Below are 21,206 nucleotides of genomic sequence, written 5' to 3' on the forward strand. Positions count from 1 at the left end.
AGTCAGGGACCCTAGTTAGGAAGTTTTCTATATTTCAGAAAACTAGGGACAGAATATTAAGATGTGAACATTTGTCTAATTCTTGTAAAGTCCTACGTTGATTATTTAACAAACATTAAATACATCTTTAAAATGAACATCTCAAAAAAAGAAAACGAAGCCAAATAAAACATTATCATCAGTAACATCAAAAACGTATGTGTGTCTGGAAAGCTATGTAACTTAAAATATCAGTCTGTGATGAAGCATCTTGCTTATATTTTAGAATTTAATTATTTTATTTTTAGAGTTTCATGTAGCTCAGGCGGACCTCAAACTCCCTATGAAGCTGAGAATGACCTTGAACTCCTGATCTTCCTGCTTCCATCTGTGGAGTGTTGGGATTACAGGTGCATGCCACTATTTTATTATAGGATATCTTCAGATATTTACAAAGAAAGAGTATATATAGGCTGCTATCGCCTAGGATCAATATTCATTGTATTCATTCCCTTTCTAGGAATAATCCACTGTACTTGTCCTAGTTACTTTTCTATGGCTGTGATAAAAATACCATGAGCAAGGCTACTTATAAAAGCAAGTGTTTAATTTGGGGCTTATGGTTTCAGAGGGTTAGAGTCCATGACGACAGAGCAAAAATGTAGCAGCAGGAACAACTGAAAGCTAATTAATGTCTTGATATGCCAGTTGGAGGCAGAGACTTAACTCAGACTGACCCTGAGTCTTTTGAAAACCTCAAAGCTCACCCCTAGTGGCACACCTCCTTCCAAAGACCACACCTCTTAATCCATCCCAAACAGTTCCACCAACTGTGGACCAAGTATTCCAACATGAGCCTGTGGAGGCCTCTCTTATTCAAACAGCCACAGTACTATTTTAGATCAAATTCTAAGCACTGTGTCTTTTTCTATGATAAACATGTCGGTGAACATTTTACAGAGTCTACACACCCACAGGTGATCATGAGGATAACACAGAGGCTGCCTCTTTCTTTCCTTCTTTATCAACATCTTCCACTGCAATAGTGTAAGTCCAGTCCAGGAAACTGACATAGATAGGTAAACTTGGTGTGCCCATATCATTTTTTGTCACACAAGTAGATGTGCATGGTGTGATCACCACCCGCAATCCCCACCCAGGATCAGGGCATCCTATGAGGTTCTTCACCCTGTTACTCCTTCCGTTTTCTGTCTTTCGCCATCCCAGCCCTTAGCTTTCCCTAATGCTAATGTGCCAAATCACTCTGTTTTATGATGTTCAGTATTATTAAAGGGAATGATATAGTATATAACCTTATGCTTGCTTCCTTTATTTAATGCTCATGCCCTTGACATCCCTCCAGTTATTGCATGCATCAATAATTCACTTCTTTTTGGTTGCTAAGTACTTTGTTTATTCAATACCCAACTTCAAGGCATTTGAGATATTTTGAGTTTGGGGTGGTTAAAAGAATGTGTATCATTTTGCATATATAAACACTTTTAGCCCAGTAGTACAATGACTATACAGTAAGTGAAAGTTTATGTGTATATATATATATATATATATGTACATATATATATATTAAATTTTATTTTGACTATAGAGATTCAGAATACTGTCCACGCTGGTCTCAAACTCAATATTATTTTGTCCCATCCTCTCCAGTGCCATGATCTCAGGTGCACACCACAGCTGGTGGGTGTTCAAGTTTCTCAGACGCTACCAAACCTTTTGCCTATACAGCCGTGCCATTTCACAAGCTCAGAAGCAGTGTGGGGTGAGACAGGCTATCTACGTGCCCATCAGCACTTTGTCACTAGGTTTGACTTTGAACATTCTAATAGCCACAGAATCCTTCCTGTCTGCAACTGCCGTGTCCTCAGTGTTCCATGTGCTCGGATGCACTGCCCACGTCTTCAGTAGAAGCTGTCTCTATGGTTTTCCCCATTTCCAGTTGTATTGTTTGCCTTTTGCCATTGGATGTTGGAACTATTTTATTGTCTTAAATATGAATTATTTATTAGATAGCCCTTTATAATTATTTTCCATTGTTTTAATGGGGTTTTTGGAAACTTCTGTAAGATTAAAGTGATAGATTTTGAAGAAGCTTAGTGTATTAATTTAATTTCAAAGACTATGCTTCTAGTATCATGTTTAAGGGCTGTTCCCTAGTCTTTAGGTCTTGAAGAACTTCATGTTTTCTTCTAATAGTAGAATATTTTCAAACTTGTAATTAAGTCTAATACATTTTGAGCCGATGTCTGGGTGCTATGTGGGGCTGATTATTTGACAGTGTGTCAACAATTGTTTCTGCTCTTTTTGTTAGGAATGCTGTAGAGTGGTTTCATATTTATAGAAAAATGAGTGGAAAATATAGAATTTCTCTTTTTTCATCTACACAATATCTCCTTCTACAATATATACATCATTAGTAATTAAAACCTATAATTTTCACTAAGGTTTACTTTTTATGTTTATGTATTATGTGAGGTTGAGCAAATGTATTATGATGTACACCATCATTATTGTGTGACATATAGTTGTTTTACAGTTCTGTAAACTCCCTGTGCTCTGTGTACTAACTCCTGTATCCCAGAACTCCAACACAGATATTCACGGTAGACTAATTTATACTAGTATGAAACTTTCTTTTCATTTATGTATATGCATGTATAAAAATACGCCACATATACACATGTTTGCACCCTTGCAGAGACAAGAAAAGGAAGTAGGATCCCATGGAGCTAAATTTACAGGTAGTTGTGACTGACTCAACAAAGGGGCTGAGAACTAAACTTGGGTTTTCAGGAGGAACGGCAAGCACTCCTAACTACTGAGCTTTGTTTTGGCCCCAAGTGGCTTTCAATTGACCTGTTTGTATACCTTAATGGTCATTACTCAATATCTAAAAGAAATATGTTGTCATAGCCAATTGTGAACCTGGTTTAGGCGTGTGGTGGAATACTTTAGTGTCTTTATATTCCTTTATCATGGCAATGACAATTGTCTCTCAAGTTTCACCTGTACTAAGAGTCACATGCAATAAGTTACTTTAAAAAAATTATCATCAAACATGACTCAGAAAACTCAAGAGGAGAAATAGTAGGTATTGTACTCGTTCATATTTTTATGATTGGTCTTTTTTTGATAGAGCACTGTTGTTTTATTTTTATTTAGAAGATTCCTTTTGTGTTTCTAAGCAATTCTGGTGGTGACAGATTTTACTATTTTTAGTTATCTGATAGTGTTGTGGTGTCTCTCTCCTTGCCCAATGCTGTCCTCATTCTTGGTCTGAAGTCTGAAGTTCACAGCTCTTACCTTTCAGGGTTTGAAGGACATGCCCAGTGCTCCGGGTCCTCTTGCCTATGATAAATCCAGTGATGACATTTTCCTGTGTAAGGAGTTATCCTCCTTCACCATTTGGGTATGCTTTTCTTTGCCTCCTGCCAAGCGCCAGAAGTTCGATGCATTTGCGGCTGTTGTTACAGTTTCGTTGTGAATATCTTTGGCTTTATGCTGCTTGGGCTTAGCCTGGCTCCTTTGATCTGGACATTTACATCTTCTGGTGACTTCAAAACTTTCAGCAGCCATTTCTTTGAATGTCTTTTTCACCCTGGTCTTATTTCATTTAACCCTCGAGACACAGAAGGCATACATCCTTCATATTTTGTCGTCATTCTACAGCTCTTTTAGACTCTGATCATCTTTGTAAGTCTGTCTCCAGTCTTGTGCAGATAAGAGGATTTCTGTTACTGCGTCCAAAGTGTGTTTCCTTTCCTCTCTTCATCCTGATATTTAGCACATTTGTTAATTGTTCTTGTTTCAGTTATCTGAGATAACTCAGTTTTCATTTAAAAATGCTCTTTGTACCTTCCAGTTTTTATTTGGTTTGGGGATTTTCAATTTTGTTCCTGAAGTGTTTCCATAACAACAGCTTCAAAGCCTTCATCAGATAAGAAGCGTATGCACCATGGCCTTGGTGTCTGAGGCCTCCGCTTTTCACTAATGTCGCAATTTCCCTGATCTTTGCTTTACTGAAGACATTTAAATAGGAACAGAATCAATCAGTGAACAGGCTATTATATAATAATGGGCCTGTTTAAAATTGTAACTTAAGTCACGTTTTCTTGATACTAGTCATGGAGGTGGCTTCTAAGTGTCTCCCTCCATAACCCGTGACACCTGTATGTGTATGTGCCTTGTTCGATGACAGATAATGAGGGTCCGGGCTCACATTTGCTTCCTCTGATGCTGTCCTGGCTGGATGAGGCCACATTACAAATGCCATCCATAGCCTTCACACACAAGGGTAGGGCTTGGAAAAAGTGGGAGCAGGATGGTAAATGCTCTGCCTCTCCAGGAGCCTCCTATAACTGCATCCTGGGAGGAAAGTTCGGCTTCATCTCTGTTTCTGGTGGTGAGAAGTCCTGGCACCCCACATGCTCTCCACTGTTATCATGCAGGGTGGTCTCGCTGCACTTGGAGGGCATAAATGTCCAGACGTCTCGGATGCTGAGTGACTGAGCTAAGATAACCTCTCTCTCATGGTGTTTGGTGGAAGTACTTCTTGAGCTTCTCTGCTTTTCCTCTAGCATTTGGCCAGAATCAAAGGCCTGTTTTGGATGCGCTGCACAATTGATTGTCTAGTCTTTTCAGTCTTTTTTATCTCTCTGTGCGCCTTCTTAATTCCAATTCTTGGACACACAGGGCAACGAGAAAGCCCTGGCGACCCATCACTGTGCTGTTCTTGAGTCCAAAGGTTCCTAGCTTGCTTGCTTTCTGCTGTCTAACTTTATGCGTCTTTCTAACACTCATTTTACATGTGATATCCAGGCTGTTTAGTTGTGCTTGGCAGAAAGAATGAAACAAGTGTGTTTACCTCATCTTCCTGGAGCCAGAAGGTCTCTTTAGTTGGTTATGTTGTGCGGAGACAGCTGGCAGGATTTACTGATGGATTAGATGTGGGGTGTGACAGAAAGGACACTGAATGATAACCCTTTTTTGTCCTTAGCAACTAGGAAGATGGAGATACAAGTGCTGGAGATGAGGAAGGCTGGACAGGTTTTGTAAGCATCTGAGCGTGCTAAATGAGTGTTATGTCAGCTTATGATGGGAGTCTGGGGTTGAAGGCAGGAAATGCATATTTACCAATCACTGTATGGAGGTAGCTTTAAAGATTCAAAATAAAAGGAAGCTCTTTGCAGAATGAGGACAGAGGAACAGGTCAGTGCAGGGACAGCCCCAAGGTGTTCCCTTGATGAAATCAGAGTGAAGAGCAGGGACCAGTCCAGGGAACTAACATGGGGCACTGTGGAGCTTAGTATCTTGTGGGCAACAGCAAAGACTGTTTAGTGAAATGTCTTATGGCTTGTATTTCGCTTAGTCAGGCCCACTAGTCTAACTGGACTCTTAGCCCAGAGACCCAGTTCTGTTGGTTCTAATGAGCCACCAACAGCCACTGAGTCCCCAGAGGCCAACCTAGAAGATGACGAAGACAGAAAAGTCATTTCTTCTCAGTGTAGGAGAAAAGCAGCAGAGTCATGACGAAGCCCATCTTTCTGAAGGACTAACCAAGTTCTAGGGGGATGTTGGGAGGGTCAGGGGCTGACAGAGCTGGTCATCTTGGCTAGGCAACAGTCTGCCTGATTGTGATCCCAGGGTGGGGCAGAGAGTGGCTTGTCTTCAGTAAGAAAGTCGCCGCTACCTGGTGAGGAGCTTTGATTTGTCACAGGATATTTACCCATCAATTCATGTGTCTGTAGGACAGAATGACTCAAAGAACCAGCCAGACAGGCAGGATGGAGATGCCTGGCCTCCAGGTTTAGGGCAATCACTGGAGGCTCTGCATACTGCCCATGATCTGGATCAGGACATCAGAAAACCGGCAATTGAAACTGTTGATTATAAAGAACCATCAAGTTTTGGAAATAAGTTATTCTTCTCAGCCTTGAAGGTAGAGGATCAGCATCTTTAATGCACACTCCTTAGGTGGCTGGCACACCTGTATGCCTAGTGCACAGGACTCTGCCTCGGAGTCTAACGGGGCAAAGGAGACAGACACAAAGCAAAGGTAGAAAGACATGGCTGCCCATCGCAGGCCACTGGACTCCAATGAAGAGTTAGTGCTTTTTATAAGGAATGGCCTTCTAGCCTCTAAGTCCTTATTGTAGTTTCACAAAACATAATAAACCTGATTACTGCTGGGATTCCAGGGCTGATATTGTGAACTTGACCATGTGAAATTAACAATAATCAGAAAATGCAAAAATGCCAAAAGCAAAAGTGACACCAGCTGACTTTTTAGTGGTCAGTTGCTGAAGCTTTTCTTTATTTGATCTGCTTATAGAAGCCTGCTAACACTTATACTGTGTAAAATCATCACAGCGAGTTTTAGTTTTTATTTTTAAAACTTTCTTCCTTTTTTTATAATTTGTTTTTCAAGACAGGGTTTCTCTGTGGAGCCCTGTCTGTCCCGGAACTCACTCTGTAGACCAAGCTGGCCTCAAACTCCCAAAGATCTGTCTGCCTCTGCCTCCTGAGTGCTAGAATTGAAGACTCTGTTTCCTTTCCAATTATAATTCTATAGAGTGGCGGGAACAAGGAAAATGCCTGAAGCTAACATTCCATGCAACGCTCATGCCGGCCCACCTGCTGTGCCTCTGTGTGTGTGGCATACGAGGCTTGGTTGCCTCAAGGTAGCACTTGAGACAGCCATCTGGAAACTAAAGAAATAAGGATTAAATTTTTCCATCCAATGATGTTACTGAATTATTAACTTCTTCCATTCCTGTTATTTGCTTCATAATCAATACCAACACAAACAAGTTCTACTTCCCAAAAGATTAGGTAATAGGTAACTCTGTTCCAAGAATGAATGAAAGTGGCCGAAGAACATAGATTCAGCTTGTTCTGTACACTGTTATACCCTAGAAGGGGATTGCACGCACATTTATAGAACAAAAGAAAGTAATAAATCAAGGCACTTATCAAATAGATCAACAGGACGTTGGATAATAAGGTTATAGAAGAATTCAGGTTTCAGATAATAAGGTGACATTGTTAACTTTTGGATTGGTGAAAACTAATGATCTGCTAAATATATATATTAAAAATGGTTTTTACATAATAGTAGAGAGAGTGTTAGATTAGATACAGAGGCAGGCGATATATGGCTACTATGGAAAGTCCATGAAAGATCTGGCTACCCATCTGTGGTATTCTAACTCTCCACAGTCTGAGGTATCTTTAGAAACTTCAGTGTGGGTGTGACTTAAAAACTAGGAACCCTCAGTATTCTATAACATTGTAAAGAAGAGCATTTGTGTGCTCCTCATACAGATGTAGACAAACAAAACATGCTGATTCCTTTAGAAGATTCAATAAAGTCTCAAGTTTCCCCTCTTAGTTTTGGTGTAGTGAGTCAGTGTCTCTCTGTCTTCACAAGTTAGTTTGGGGGCGCTGAGAGGAAAATGAAGCTGAGATGTAAAAGCTAGTATTTAAAAATGGCCTTGCCTTTTTAAATCTAAAGTGGGTTTTCAAGTATTTTTCAAGTCCTTGCCTCCTGTCAGTCCACGGCCAAGGCTCTGTCTGTATCCAAGGTCTTTTGCTTTAGTGCTGTGGGGGTTATTTTTGGAAGTCAACTTGTTAATTTGTTTCCAGAGCAGCCACAGTTGTGCCACCATCAGAGGGTGTTTGCTCCAAAAGCTCCTGGTGTCCAGCAGCTAGGGAAGGAAGTCTTCCAAAACGGTGTCCTTTTGCTGCAGCTAAGTGCGGTAGGCAAGCTCCCCTACGAAAGTGTGGGGAGAAGATGGGGGAACCCTGGGCTGGATCTGTGCAGTGGTTTCCTCCGTACAGATGGGCAGTTGGAGTCAGCTGCTTCTTTCCAGTAAAGATTTGGGGATTCTGTGCATACAGATCTTTACAAAGGGGTGTATTGACAGTGTACTTGCTGGGACTCAATAGAGAAGAGCTGGAGGTGACCGCTGAGGGTGCTGCTTCAGCCTCTTTATGAGAAGAAACAGGAGACCAGGGAGGCTGACTTCTGAAGAGCACATGACAAGTCACATCAGAACAGCCAGTGAGGAAGAGGAGAGTGAGCCAAGGCTACCATTGTGTATTTCCATTGCATCCCTTGGGCTCCACACCGCAAAGGGGGCAGATAGATCACTGGCAGGTTCTTCTGATTGAAGTTAGTAAATGCTGACTTTGAAGGTCCAGGAGCGTGCCTCTTACTCAGTGGGGCAAGTGTGAATCTGCAAGTTCACTACAGGGATCACAGCGAAGCCTTTCTTTGGCCCCCTGAAGGTTTGCTGATATGGACTGACCAAAGATTAAAAGGAAGAAAAGAAGTAAATATTGAGCACATGGGTAAAAGGGAGTGAGCAAATGGTTAATTCTCCACAAGTCCAGCATGATTTAGAAATTTCATATGCTTTCTCTGCAAAGGACGAGAGAACAAGGGGTCGAGGTGAATTTCAGGGGAGAAGTAAATGATTTTTAGATAATTTCAGTGTTGGAGAAGCATCCCATAACTGGGAACAAAAGTCAGCTGAGCCTGCATAATAGACCCTGAATTACAAATATTGATGGGACCTAAATACAGGACTACTGTATGTGAAGACACTCTAGCCAAGTACATAGCCAGATCTATGATTTCTTCTTGTTGTAAGAGCTCAGAGCAATGAAAATTCTAGTAAGGAACTGGAGAAAATGGCTTTGCTCCTTGGTGGCTGCACACATTTAACAGAGTATCACTGAGTCCCCCTGGCAGTGAGTGGTAGGTACTGCTCTCTCTTAGTCCCTTGCATTTAAAATGACCAACTTACCGAAACACTATATATTAGGATGACATGCCTAATGTCATCCCACTCACCGTGTCCAGCAGCTAGGGAAGGAAGTCACCTTCCCCACTCACCGTGTGCACACGGTAAGAAAGTTGGCCACAGAGTAGACGCGGGTGTCCCAGATGTCCCATCTGTCGTGTTTGTTCTAGGGGCCACTTGTCTTCTGTCACCTTTCCTAAGACCCGCTCCTGGCACACATGGCTCACAGCCAAACCCACCCGCTTCTGTTTCTGTACTGACTAGCCTCTTTCAGGGACATCAGCTGGTGGATGGATGCCCCAGGTGCTGGCAGAAGGCCCCCTCAGCAGCCAGTGCCTCGCCTGCCTGTGTTTTTACTTCTGGACACTCTGTGGTCCTTCCTCTTCAGCTCCGGTTCCTTGGGAATAGTATTTGGCTCATCTCACTTTCCCCATGAGACAATCTCATTTCTGTGAAGTACCGTCAGGTTTTGGTGCCTATCTCAAAATTAACCTCCAAGGAATATAAAGTTCTATAAAAGGCAAAGAGGATGTGAGGTTTTTGCCTTTCTCTTATTTTTTTTTTTCTGATGTAAAAACCAAACTGTTTCCTTGATGGTTTCGACAACAATACATTAAGGGATTCTGTAGACAGGATTTAGAGAGTTAATTCATGATTTTTATTTTTTAAAAAAATTGTTTCTGGAAGGAAAATCATAAAACTTGAGACAGAACTGTTACTTATAAATATTAATATATAATATTATGAGTATCGTTAAGTATCTCTCCCTCTCTCCACCCACCAAGTTCCTTCCCTAACTTCAAACGTGCCAGTGTCCTGCACTTTTATACCAAGCCACTGGTAGGTACTGCTGTATTTCTCCCCTCCATTCCCATCTCCCTTGTTTGTGCTATCTCAGGACTGCCTTTCTTCCTGGCCATTCCTGCCCTCTCCTCCCCTCAAACCCACTTTCCCCAAGAAGCCTTAAGCAATGTGCTAAGACGGGGCCTGGCCTCCTTTCTATAGTCTGTGTGATGCACCATCTACCTGCCACCCCTAACCTTGGCACAGCTGATCACCGACTGCCATCCTGTCAAGCGTTTCTCTACATTTTATGCATTTTCAGCAATGCAATGCAATGCCAGTAATTGATTACCTGCCACAGCAGCTGACATAAGGTAGAATTTCAATTTGGTGACTGCAAAAGTGAGATTCCATGGAGATGCTGATCACTCCTTTTGTTGTGTGTCCTATGAGACATGTAGAAGAAAAGAGCAAAGCATTTTAACATCATGTAATTCTTAAAGTATTTTCTCTTTGGACGCATGGTAGGAACACCTTTGAGTCAGATCCCAAGAAGAAGACTCTTTATTTATAATAGCATTCCTTAATGGAGGGCCTCAGCATTTCCTGAAAAGATGTGATTTTCAGGATGTTAAAGATGTGCAGAATCAAGTCATCTGAAGTAGGAAAACCAGGATGCCAAGATCCCAGGACTCTTAGAGTAGAGTCCTCCATAGTGATCCTCTGCTGGTGACTTCCTAGGATCTGCTCAACAGTTTAGGGCAAGGAGATTACCATTTTGTGTTTAAAAATGTGGAGTAAAGTGTTTTATAAACATTCCCTTCATAGATTGCTGTTAAGGTCACGGGGTCTTCTTGGATGTCAATCAGGTATTTTTTGTTTGTTGAATAAAAAAGAGATCAGATAAGTGGGAAACTTGGCCTGCCTTAGGCATTCAGAGTGGGGGCAGGAATCATGGCAGGAGGTCCTAGAAACCTCCATGCCCTGGATTCATACGGTGCACTGCTATGTGTGGGGACAAGGAAATGTGGAGACAGAAGCCATGGCTTTAAGACCCCAGGTGTTGGCATCTGTTCTCTTGACCCCTCAGCTATTCCTCTACATGACTCTGTTTCATCCCAGAGCAAATTCAGTCACTGTGACAAAGAGGTCTAGACAGTAGATTTATTTCCCTTTGAACTAATTAACTTCACTCTATTCCGTGAACACTGCATATCCCATTAATCTTGAGACTCCAACGAAGACGAGCTGAAGAGCTAATGATCATTTACTCATTCATATTTTATTGAGCATCTATTTCATGTCAAGCCAAAGCTTCCACTTGCGTTGGAAAGATGAGAGGGTCCAGTGTTGGCCCTGGAAGGAGTTCACTGTCTAGCGGTGGGAGAGAGTGTCCTCACAGAGAGACTGGAGGGCAGAGTATTCATTCTAGAGACTGACATATGTCAAGAACATTAGTGAGTCCTCGGTCAGGTGTTCTGCTTCAGGTTACAGCGCCAGAAAATAGGAAACACTATTGTCACACATTAAGGAAGGAAGCAGACAAGGAGAGGCCAGGAAGTTGAGTCATGGGTCATGAGGTCTGTGACTGAGAATGGGCATTCCATCTCTTGAATACATCCCTTTCCTTCTTGGCCTACTCATCGGTTTTATTGACAGGCCAGGGCGTAACTTGCTGTGTCCCTCCAAAGAGAGAAGGGTGGTGGTCAGGTTCTAGGGGGTAGGTAGCGCCTCCAGTCAACACTATAGCCCTCATGGCTGAAGAAGCAGGGGATTGTTTATTGCTGCTGTTGTGGAGGGAGGGAGTCAGCATGAGGTGTGGCTGGGTTTTAGAGAGGAGGCTCTCATGGTTGACTGTCTTATACTATCCTGGCTTGACAGAGAGGGACCAGCTATATTTTCCTCATTCTATAATCCACTAATTCCAATAGAAGACCCCAACCTTATGATCACATCCAAACCCATTTCCTTTCCAAAGGCCCCTTATCTTCCAGTGATCTTTCCCTGGGTCTGGGCTTAGACCTTGACCTTCTTCAGCACACGGGTAAGGGACAGGAAAGACAGAGACGTGCAGCCCATGACAAGAAGGAAGACTGTTGACTAGACAGAGCTTTGCAAAGTCCTTGAAGCCTGGTGACAACACTGCCCCTCCTTTGAGCCGAAGGGTAAGTTCAGGGCACTCACGTGTTCTCTTGGATTGGACATCACAGGACTTTGTACACACTGCCCCATTCTTCCCTGCCCTGGATGACAGCTTTCTGGATGCTGCTGCTACCATGCTGTACTGTAGTATCACCAGACGCTCCTTGACTTACAAGGAGCTGTACTAATGAAGCCAACATATGTTGTAAGTGTTTGAGACACACTAGCCTGCTCACCATCGTAGTTCAGAAGTGTAGCCAGCTGTGGCTACTGGTTGATTTCTCTCTGTGACAACAGACCAGCTTGGGAACTGTAGCTAGCTCGTGCTTCATACAATCTCTAGAGATAATTCATGGCACCAGCCTAGGGAAGGATGAGTTCAGATTCTGATATATATCAGCAACTGGTTAAATTAGGAAAATTTCAAGTGGGGCCATTGTAAGTTGGGGACCAGACGTTCCCATGATTGTAGCTACTGCTGTTACTGTCTCCAGCACTGCAAAGCCCTGTGTCCCAGCATCGGGGAAGGCTCCGTTTCCACCCTCAGTCCTCTTAGGAGGCATTAGCGGGATGATAGGAAGGAATGCATTCAGACCTGAATACTCTCTACCCTTCTGGAAGAAACACAGTCTTCCCTGAGCCAGAACGAAGGGGGAGCCCTGCCCCTCCTGCCCAGCGTGCTCACTCTTTGGCACTTTGACTCCTTTCACGGCAGGGCGGTGAATAATTTCACCAGGTTTCTCGCTGCACCTTTGGTCCTGAGACAGTCCGTTGAGAGTGAAGAGTGACTGCCTAAGCTGGGCCAGTCCACACTTGTGGACATGTTGTACAGACTGTCCTCCCGCCTTGGGGCAGATGCTCCTGTATTTTTAGTCCCGCCTGTCCCTGCCAAGACAAGCTGTTCAAGGACAGGATTACTAGCCTACAGGACAAGCATCTTGCCTCAGGCTGCGGCAACACATCTTTGAGTACTTGTTTGTGCTGGAGGGAGGTGGAGCGATGGGATTTGTTTTGACTTTGTTGGCAGCATTTAAGCTCCAGAAGTTGTGAGGAACGGGTTTCACTGGACTAGCCCTGTGTCTCTCTGAGGCAATAAGGCAAGGTTTGAAGAGTGTGTACTGGATATCTGTGAGCTACAGATCAAATATTTATAACTGAATAGGTGTGTGCAACTGAATAATGAAACACCACATAGCTGATAGTGTGGTCATTTGGATTGACTTCTCCCTCCGTCCTTTGGACAAAAGAAGTTTTATTATCTAAATTATAAATTATAAAATGTCAAGAAGATACTTGTAATTTGACAGGATTAACTGTGTGTGTATATTTGTAAAAGATAGTGAGGACGTTCATTTTTCTTGCTGGTTTCTCATTACAACAGTGATATCACTGTCTAATTCATTGCTACTCCAATGGCAGCCCCTCATGAACCCCCGCTTGTAGTGCTACAATAACTTGTTCTGTCATTTTTTTTCCTATGAGTTCAAAGATGCCCGTATTTCAGTACCAGTTTCTGTGGTAATTGATGAATGACCTTCAAGGACTCTCTAGTCCTGGAAAGATATAGGCCCAAGTTTTTGGAAAGTCCTATAGGTTTTACCACGCTCCTGGTCCCTCATTTTCTTATGCTACCAGAATGACATCTGTGAGAGATGAATCCCTACAACTCCTTTGGAATTCTCCCCTCCTCCAGTTAGATTGAGCCCTGGCCCCCATATGATACTTCCTGAAACAGCAAGGCAAATATTAAGGCCAAACCCGGTGTGTTTTCTCTTGTTGTGGTTCATATATATACATATATATGTATATATATAGTAAAGCCTGACTCCGTGGAAGCACTTATCACTGTATTACATGAGTCTGCTTCCCCAGGTTTCACAAACTTGTGAATGAAAGGATTGGGTCTTACTTTGTACGTAGGCAAGCCTTCAGCATACAATTGCTAAATCAAGTGTTTTCTGGTTATCTGCAACCACCGGGCCTTTCTTGGGGGTTTCTGATTGGTGTGAATGCTTGGAATTTACTGTCAAACAACTCACAATTAAAGCTTGGGGCTGATTTTGCCAACCATCATTTACATTAATGAGGTGTTGGTGCCTTTTTATTGTATTCATAGTGAAAAATAAGTACCTGGAATTTTGTTTTTCTCTTTACATCGGAATTCAGAATTTGTGCTAATTGTGCTGTTATATTCCCGGCTGTGGTGACTTACATATCTGCACAGATATATCCATAAGTTCATGCACACTCACAAGCACACACACCCACATACTCATGTACACACACAGGCACACATGTACATACTCCCACATGAACACATACTACTAAGCAGAATTAATTGTCCATGTTTAGTGATCTTCACTGCCCTGTTCTGTGGGTTAATTTTTATGATTCCTTCCTAACAAAGTCTTAATAAATATTTTCTTATGATTCCTACTTATGACAGTTTGTAATCTGTCTCTAGTTCTACTCAAGGTGTGGGTACCTTGGGCTTTGTTGAGATTTGAGGTTGCAGTGGCTGATGCTCTTTCTGGCATGTGTTTTGAACAACAGGGAGCCATTATGAGTAGCCTACAGTCTTGTGAACAAACTAGACAGTCTCTAATGAGGTGGTGACTCTTTTGCTCTATGAATCACAGCAGAGCACTCTCCAAATGAAAGCTAAAGATGCCACACAAAAGGGAATACATAGATACGAATAGGAAACATTACAGAGGGCAAGATTAGGTTCAATCAGGACTGATGGGCTTTAATGCAGATCTTCTAGAGTGAACGGGAGAGTTGTGTTTCTTGACTACTGAACATTTTGCCATCCTGACTCCAGTTACAAGATATATATCACAGCAGGCCTGAAAGCTATGGCCAAGTGGTCGGCATTGAAAAGCTAACATTTTCACCCCTGCAATCAGAGCTTACCCACTCCCAAACAACAGCTGCCTTTCCTCTCACCAAACTGTGATGGCCTCTCTTTTCAGCTTTCTGTTATCCTGCCCTTTGTTTCTTAAGATTGCACTTGATTGACATGCTTATTCCTTGCAGGCAGGGTTGAGAAACATACATTTTATTTCCCAATAAAGATTCTATGTTTTCCTTCAGAAAATTGTAATTTGACTAATATGTCTCCCTGAGATCACCCCCCATTTACACTGAAGAGAACTCGTGTTAGCATTTTTGCCTTAGGGAAATGATGGATTTGTTTAATAGATTGATAATTATCCAGCTCAAAAATGATCATTAGGATGCCTTTTCATTTGATTACTGTAAATCACCAGACCCATAGGCTATTAATCACTGGCTGCACGTGGTACCTCAGCCCTGCCTGCCCTTGAGTAAAAGACGCCTACACAACTTCCCTGACACTTTCTTCTTGTAATACAAATATTTACTAAGAGCCACATTCCATACATGTCTGATATGAAGTTTCTTTTTTTTCTGATACAGTTTTTCTTAATGGTGTAACTTTTATCATCATAAGAATAGTTTCCATGAGAGCCGCAGTCTAAATAGAAGTCAGGTTTTGTTTTGTTTTGTGGTTTTGGTTAGGGTTATCAGAGGCTCGTCATTGTACCAATACCACCTTAGTGAGGCGAGGCACTGTTTATGCATCACAGGGTTGTGCGTGGCCCTTTTTTGTGGCCCTTGGGTGGCTGGTGTGAATCGCTGATCTGTGATCACACCGGGCAAATCCTTAAGTATTCCTACTTCCCAAATGGCAAACGAGGCCAGAGAAATTAGCTTTTGTGGCACATTGGAATGTGTGCCGTACAAATGCTGAACAAGGAGCATCACTGAAGTGTGTCAAGAGGGGTGTGGCAGAGCCTGGTTTCCTGCTGAGGATTCCTGTTCAAGGTCACCCTGATCCACTGTGTGAGACTCTGCACGGTCATACCTGTTTGATATTAGACTAGTGAAGAACAAACTCCCCTGCGGGACAGCCTGCTCCACTGAGGGCTAACATTCTCTTCCTTTGTTTTTGGTTTCCAGTTTACCGCGGCTTCTGGGCAGTCCTGCTGCTTCTGGGGGTGGTGGCCGCCTTGACCGCGAGCTTTCTCATCATCTGTGCGGCCCCCTTTGCCAGTCACTTTCTCTATAAAGCTGGAGGAGGCTCTTACATCGCCGCAGGTAGGTGCAGCACCCGAAGTCTGATTTCTCGCCACGTGCCCTGTATTCCCACCGTCAGTTTTAGACATAGGTCTAGAGTTCAGACTTTTATTAGCGGTAATACAGGTACCATAATTCTTCACTATATGCCGGTCACTTTCTATAGACTTCCCATCTCCATGAACTGGCAGCCTTTGCCTATTGACCAATAGGGATAGACCTATTAGTCTATCCCTGGTAGACCAATGTAAACACCAAAGCTAATGAAATGCCCCACTCTAAGGGATATAGTCTACAATGTTTTGCCTTTAACGGATCTTCTATACCTATCCCATAGCATACAAATGGAAGGTTGATATTGACAATGACCAGTTTCTAGAGGGTAGGTGGTGTCTTAGTTAAGTTTCTCATCGCTGTGATGCAACACCATGACTAAAAGCAACTTGAGAAGGAAAGATTATTCACTTACACTTTGACATGGAAGTCCATCATTGAAGGAGGTCCGGGCTGGAACTCAAGGTAGGAACTGAGGTAGACTGTGGACGAGAGCTGCTGACTGCCTTGCTCCTGTTTGCTCAGCCTGTTTGCTTGTCGAACCCAGGACCACCTGAAGAGTTATCACCATTCACGCTGGGCAGTGCCCTCCCCCCTGCCAAACACTAGTTAAGAAAATGCCTCACAGACTCACATATAGGCCAATCTTAGGGAGGAATCTTATCAATTCTGGTTTCCTTTTCTCAGGTAACTAGCTTCTGTCAAGCTAACAAAACCCCAAACCCAAAATAAACAAAACAGCCACCACAAACACAACAGGACAGACAGACTTGAGCGTGACTTTTCAAACTCACCATGCTGTGCTCTCCTGGGGCATGAGAATGGAGTGTTTCTAGGTGAGACCATGGTGAAGGTGACAGGAAAAGTACTGACGGACACTTTGCTGTCTTTGGGACCTTTGCATGACAGCGCACGGGGCTGTCTTTCTAATTTCAATCAGTGACCAGTGAGCAATACCCCTTTTTACACAGCACAGTGCTTAGCTCTTCCTAATCAGGATAATGATCACATATGGCTCCTCTCCTAGTGCAGCGTCATTCTGAGGAGCAGCCTGTTTAACTGCTTCTGTTCTGATGCCTTCCTTGAGTTGGATGCACCTGCTAGAGCTCATGGCCATTTAGTCTTTCCCCATCTTTGCTAAGGTATAACCCACATACCGCTCATTACACCATTTTTAATTGTGCAATTCAGTGGAATTTTTAGTGCAATCATGGACTTTCACAAACAACAGAAACCATGTGATTTCGGAATATTTTAATCATATTGCAAAGGAACCCCATTGTCCCTCCTTCTCCCCTCTACAGGAAATTACTAACCTCCTACCTGTTTCTATGTATTTGCCTATTTTGGGGTGTTTTATGTAAAGAACATCACATGGTTTTGGGAAGAGATTTTAAAATGAAATACCATCTTTCTTCAAGCTGGTACCATGCCTGTCCTGGAAGTTACTGAAGTAGGTGTTAACGGCAATAGATCCGTGGACTCTTAACTTCCTTGATGGCACAATTATAAATCCTGTATGCATGATTTTGCAGGAACCTTGCATGAAACAAAGCGTCACAGTTCATCGTATCATTTGGGACAGTCAAAGTCACGTGTTCAGAGACAACTAACGTTACCTCTCCACTAGACGTTTCTATCATCAAATGTAGTCTTTAAGCAGTCATGGTGCCAACAACTCAGGGTTAGCCTTGAACACTCTCGACGGAGGAGCGTTAAAGCCTTACACCTGTCTATCATTACCATCTTACAATTTTGTCCACACGTCATCTTACAGAGAACCATGGACTGCTTTTCTTCCCCCAGATTCATTAGCCAGGGAAGATTTCCTTGTACAATGTTGAGTGCACAGTGCACATGCTGTAATTTCCAGAGCCGCACTGAATTGAACTTCTTATACTTTATCTGGTTATATTTTATAAGTTTCAACACTGAAGAAGTTTCAGTCTGTGGACCGAGGCTTCCAGATTCCCGTTCTTTCCAGGGCGTGTCTGACCACCACCTCCTCGGGTCTCTCTTGATTGCTCTGCTCCACTGTTGTGCTCTGCCTAGCACTTAGGAACAGGTGCAGCTATGTGCACAGTGGCCAACTTACCAATGCCACAAACAGGACCGAGTTACTTTATTTATTTGGGCAGATGAATCTTAGGGAAGGGCACAGACGAATTCCAAACGGCAGTCCTGCGGTGTGTGCACATACAAAGGGTCTTTGTCATCAACAGGAGCCCCGGTGGGGCATCTGTGCTTGGCAGAGGGATACTGAAGTTGCAGCTGTCCGTGGGAGCAAAGGGTTGGTCCGTGGTATGCTCTACATTGTGCCAAGTCAGGGCGGGGCTCAGAGAGCACGTGGAACCTCAGCCTGGGCAGATCCTCCCCTGGGCAGGCCAGACGATGTGTTTCCTGAGGAGGTGCAGCTCTGAACAAACTCTGTAGTATCTGCCAGATTGCTGTAGCCCCGAGTCTATGCCTCAGGGATGCATATACCTGAGAAAACCTTAGAAAACTGATGAAGGTCTCTGATGAAGAGAAGATGAGTGTCTTCCTCTCTCTGCATATTAACATGGAGGGAAACAGGAGGGATTAGAATGAGCAGGCATGGAGATCTAAACATTTAGTTACATGGAGAACATTGCAGAGAGGAGCACTCCTAACCCCAGCGCTAGCATAGTGTAACCAGAGCAGCTGTTGCTATGCATGAGCAAGACATGGGAAGACAAGAACTGGACAACCCATAGCAATGGCAGGAGGTGTGAACCATCATAACTAGAAGGTGGGAACGGAAGATGTGGCTCAGCTGGCTAAGAGCACTAGCAGCTGCTGTTCCCGACGACCTGGGTTGGATTCCCAGCACCCATATGGCTGTTCACAGTCATCTGTAACACAGACATACAGGCAGGAAAAATATCATCCATACAAAATGAAAACAAATACATGTAAAGTTAAAACCACAAGCTGTTTCACCAGCTAGTCAGAATAAGCGGGCTCTCTTGCCATTGTACAGTAACCTCCCTTGTCCTGAGTAGTGCCTTGGCTGACCGGCTGAGTTTTCGTGTTGGTGGTAGAAGCAGACAAAGTTGGTGGAGTAGCAAGAAGCTAAGTTTTGCTTAAACTCCTGCTGGCCTCGTGAGTTGTCACCATCTTGTTAATCAAAGGCTGATTGGGCAATTTGAATGGATGGAAGCTAGGGATGCCCCGGCTATGAGAATCTAGCTTCTGCACGCAGATGGAGGCCGAGCTGACTTTGTGTACTGCTTGCCTATTCTGCCCCATTCTAACCTCATAGTGCTCTTTTGCTCCAGGACAGCTATTTCCTGGGCTAGTATTGCTCACCAGGGGCATGTGCAGAGTGAACCGGCAGGAAGTATGTAAATCTTTCACCATGCGGGACAAATAGCCAGAATCCCAGTCTTCAACGGCTCTCTGTGGCCCCTCCTGCTCTGCAAGAATTGCCATGAGAAAGTGTTGGGATGCGAATCATGCTAGATATGTAGTGTCGGCAAAGGCTGGCTTGAAAGGCAGCAGGGTTCCGGGCTTTTTCCCTCCAGGACATCAAGGATATTGTGAGAGCTTCCCATGCTCTCTCTGAGATCAGATTTATCTCTGTACGTGACAGAAGCATTCACAGCAACCTCACTCTGGAGACGTTCTCCTGGGTGCGAGGAGAAACAGCCAGCAAAAGTCGGTGTGTTTATCTCAGAGGCTCTTTTCCCCTCTGGCTGAGACTGAAAATAAGATCCACACAGTGTATGCTATGCACACCTTGTTCCGGTCATACTCCTCCATATAAAGAACAGGAGAGAAGTGTGTGGAGAGGCCCCGATCAGAGCAGGGGATGACAGGAGACCCAGAGCAGGAAGGGATTAAGAAGGAATGGCTGACAGGCAGGCAAGGGTCATAGTCTGCAGCTGCACCTGCTGCCGAAGTGCCCGTATTGTGGAAGTTCCTGGCTCTGAAAAGTGTGTATGCCTGACAAGCACAGGAGACTCTGTGTGAGCAGAACAGTGGGGAACAAATACGTGGCTATGGTGGCTTTGCTAAAGTCACTTTCAGACATGTCTTTCCTACCCGCTAGAAGCTGAACTCTCCATGGGGGAGTGGAGTGTTTCTAAAGCCTGGGGCTCCATCTTCCCTCCAAATGCTGCTGTGCTGGAGGCAGGTGTGGAAAGAGCGCTTGGGAGAAACCATGTGTACTGACATGTACCTGCTATGCAGCCCCAGAGCAGAAGCAGCCCTCTAGTTGATCATCTGCGGAGCAACACTTTGGATGTTCCTAAAGTAGAGCTCCGAAGAGACCGTGAAGACCTTGCCGCCTTCGCGCTCCGTGGAGAGATGTGTTTATGGTGCCTTCGGTTCCGTTATGTGGGACCGGGCCGAGCTGTGCTTTCTGAGTATGATACTATTGCCATGCGGGGAAGCTTTCTTTCAAATTGCCCTGCCTGCTATCCTGGGTCTGACCTCTTGCACAAATGCTGTGCGCTAGCTCGAGCCAGTCATTCTCGCCTCATCTTATATGTGAAAATCTGCAAAGATTTTTATTTCAAAAATATCTTTAAATGTTACAACTAGGCTCCAGATGCTTCAGTGAGAAGAGGTAAAATACAGGTGGTACTTCAGGGAGCTGCACCTCCGCCTACCACAGAGCTCTCTTGTGTCCACGTTGGGGACAGCTGAGGTCGTGGCTTAGTGTCTGTCCCGGCACATCTAGCCCTTAAGAGGCCAGTGCAATATTAAGTCGGGAGGATCCTTGATGAAAAACCTTGAACTTCAAGTTGAAATAATGCCTCCCATAGCTTCAGACCCCCCCCCCAGGCATCCCCACTTGTTTCAAGCCGCATACCATTGTGTTATATAGTTAATCACTTATCTCAGGGGGCTGCAGATGTGTGAAACAGCAAGGCTTTTGCTGGCCTTTAAATAGTGTGCCGTGTCTAGAATTAGGCTTGTTTCCATACGCCTCCTTTTCAGGCTGTGGGTGTCCCTGGCATCTGCCTACTCTGGACAATAAGAGATCTCATTTCTCCGCAGATGCCCTGTATTGTTCCGGGTTTCCCCTCAACCGTCCCTTTGCTGAGAAACAACGGCCCTAAATAGTTGAGGAGTATTGTGTTTGTTTTCTCACTAACTTCTGAACTTGCACTTTCTCCTCTTGTGAAGTTCTCCCGGGAGATGGGGTGAGATAGGGAGAAGCACATTTTCGTGTCGATCCGCTGGGACACCCATATTGACCTGGGCTAGGAGCCTGCACTGCAGCAAATGTCCCTTCCTGTACTGAGAGGGCTGGTGGGGAGGGCAGGAGGTTCGATAAGCTGGAAATGTGAAGCG

General features: G+C 43.9%; 1 protein-coding gene across 1 annotated transcript in view; it reads left to right on the plus strand.

Moving 5' to 3' along the window:
* Positions 1-21,206, plus strand: part of Tmem182 (transmembrane protein 182) — a 46,962-nt gene that overhangs the window by 12,266 nt on the left and 13,490 nt on the right. Inside the window, exon 4 of the mRNA XM_048430205.3 lies at positions 15,714-15,851. Coding sequence (XP_048286162.1) covers positions 15,714-15,851 — 138 coding nt within the window. The remainder of the gene's footprint in view (positions 1-15,713; positions 15,852-21,206) is intronic.

This window comes from Myodes glareolus, chromosome 18, assembly GCF_982192425.1.
Source record: "Myodes glareolus chromosome 18, mMyoGla1.1, whole genome shotgun sequence".
NCBI classification, from domain to species: domain Eukaryota; kingdom Metazoa; phylum Chordata; class Mammalia; order Rodentia; family Cricetidae; genus Myodes; species Myodes glareolus.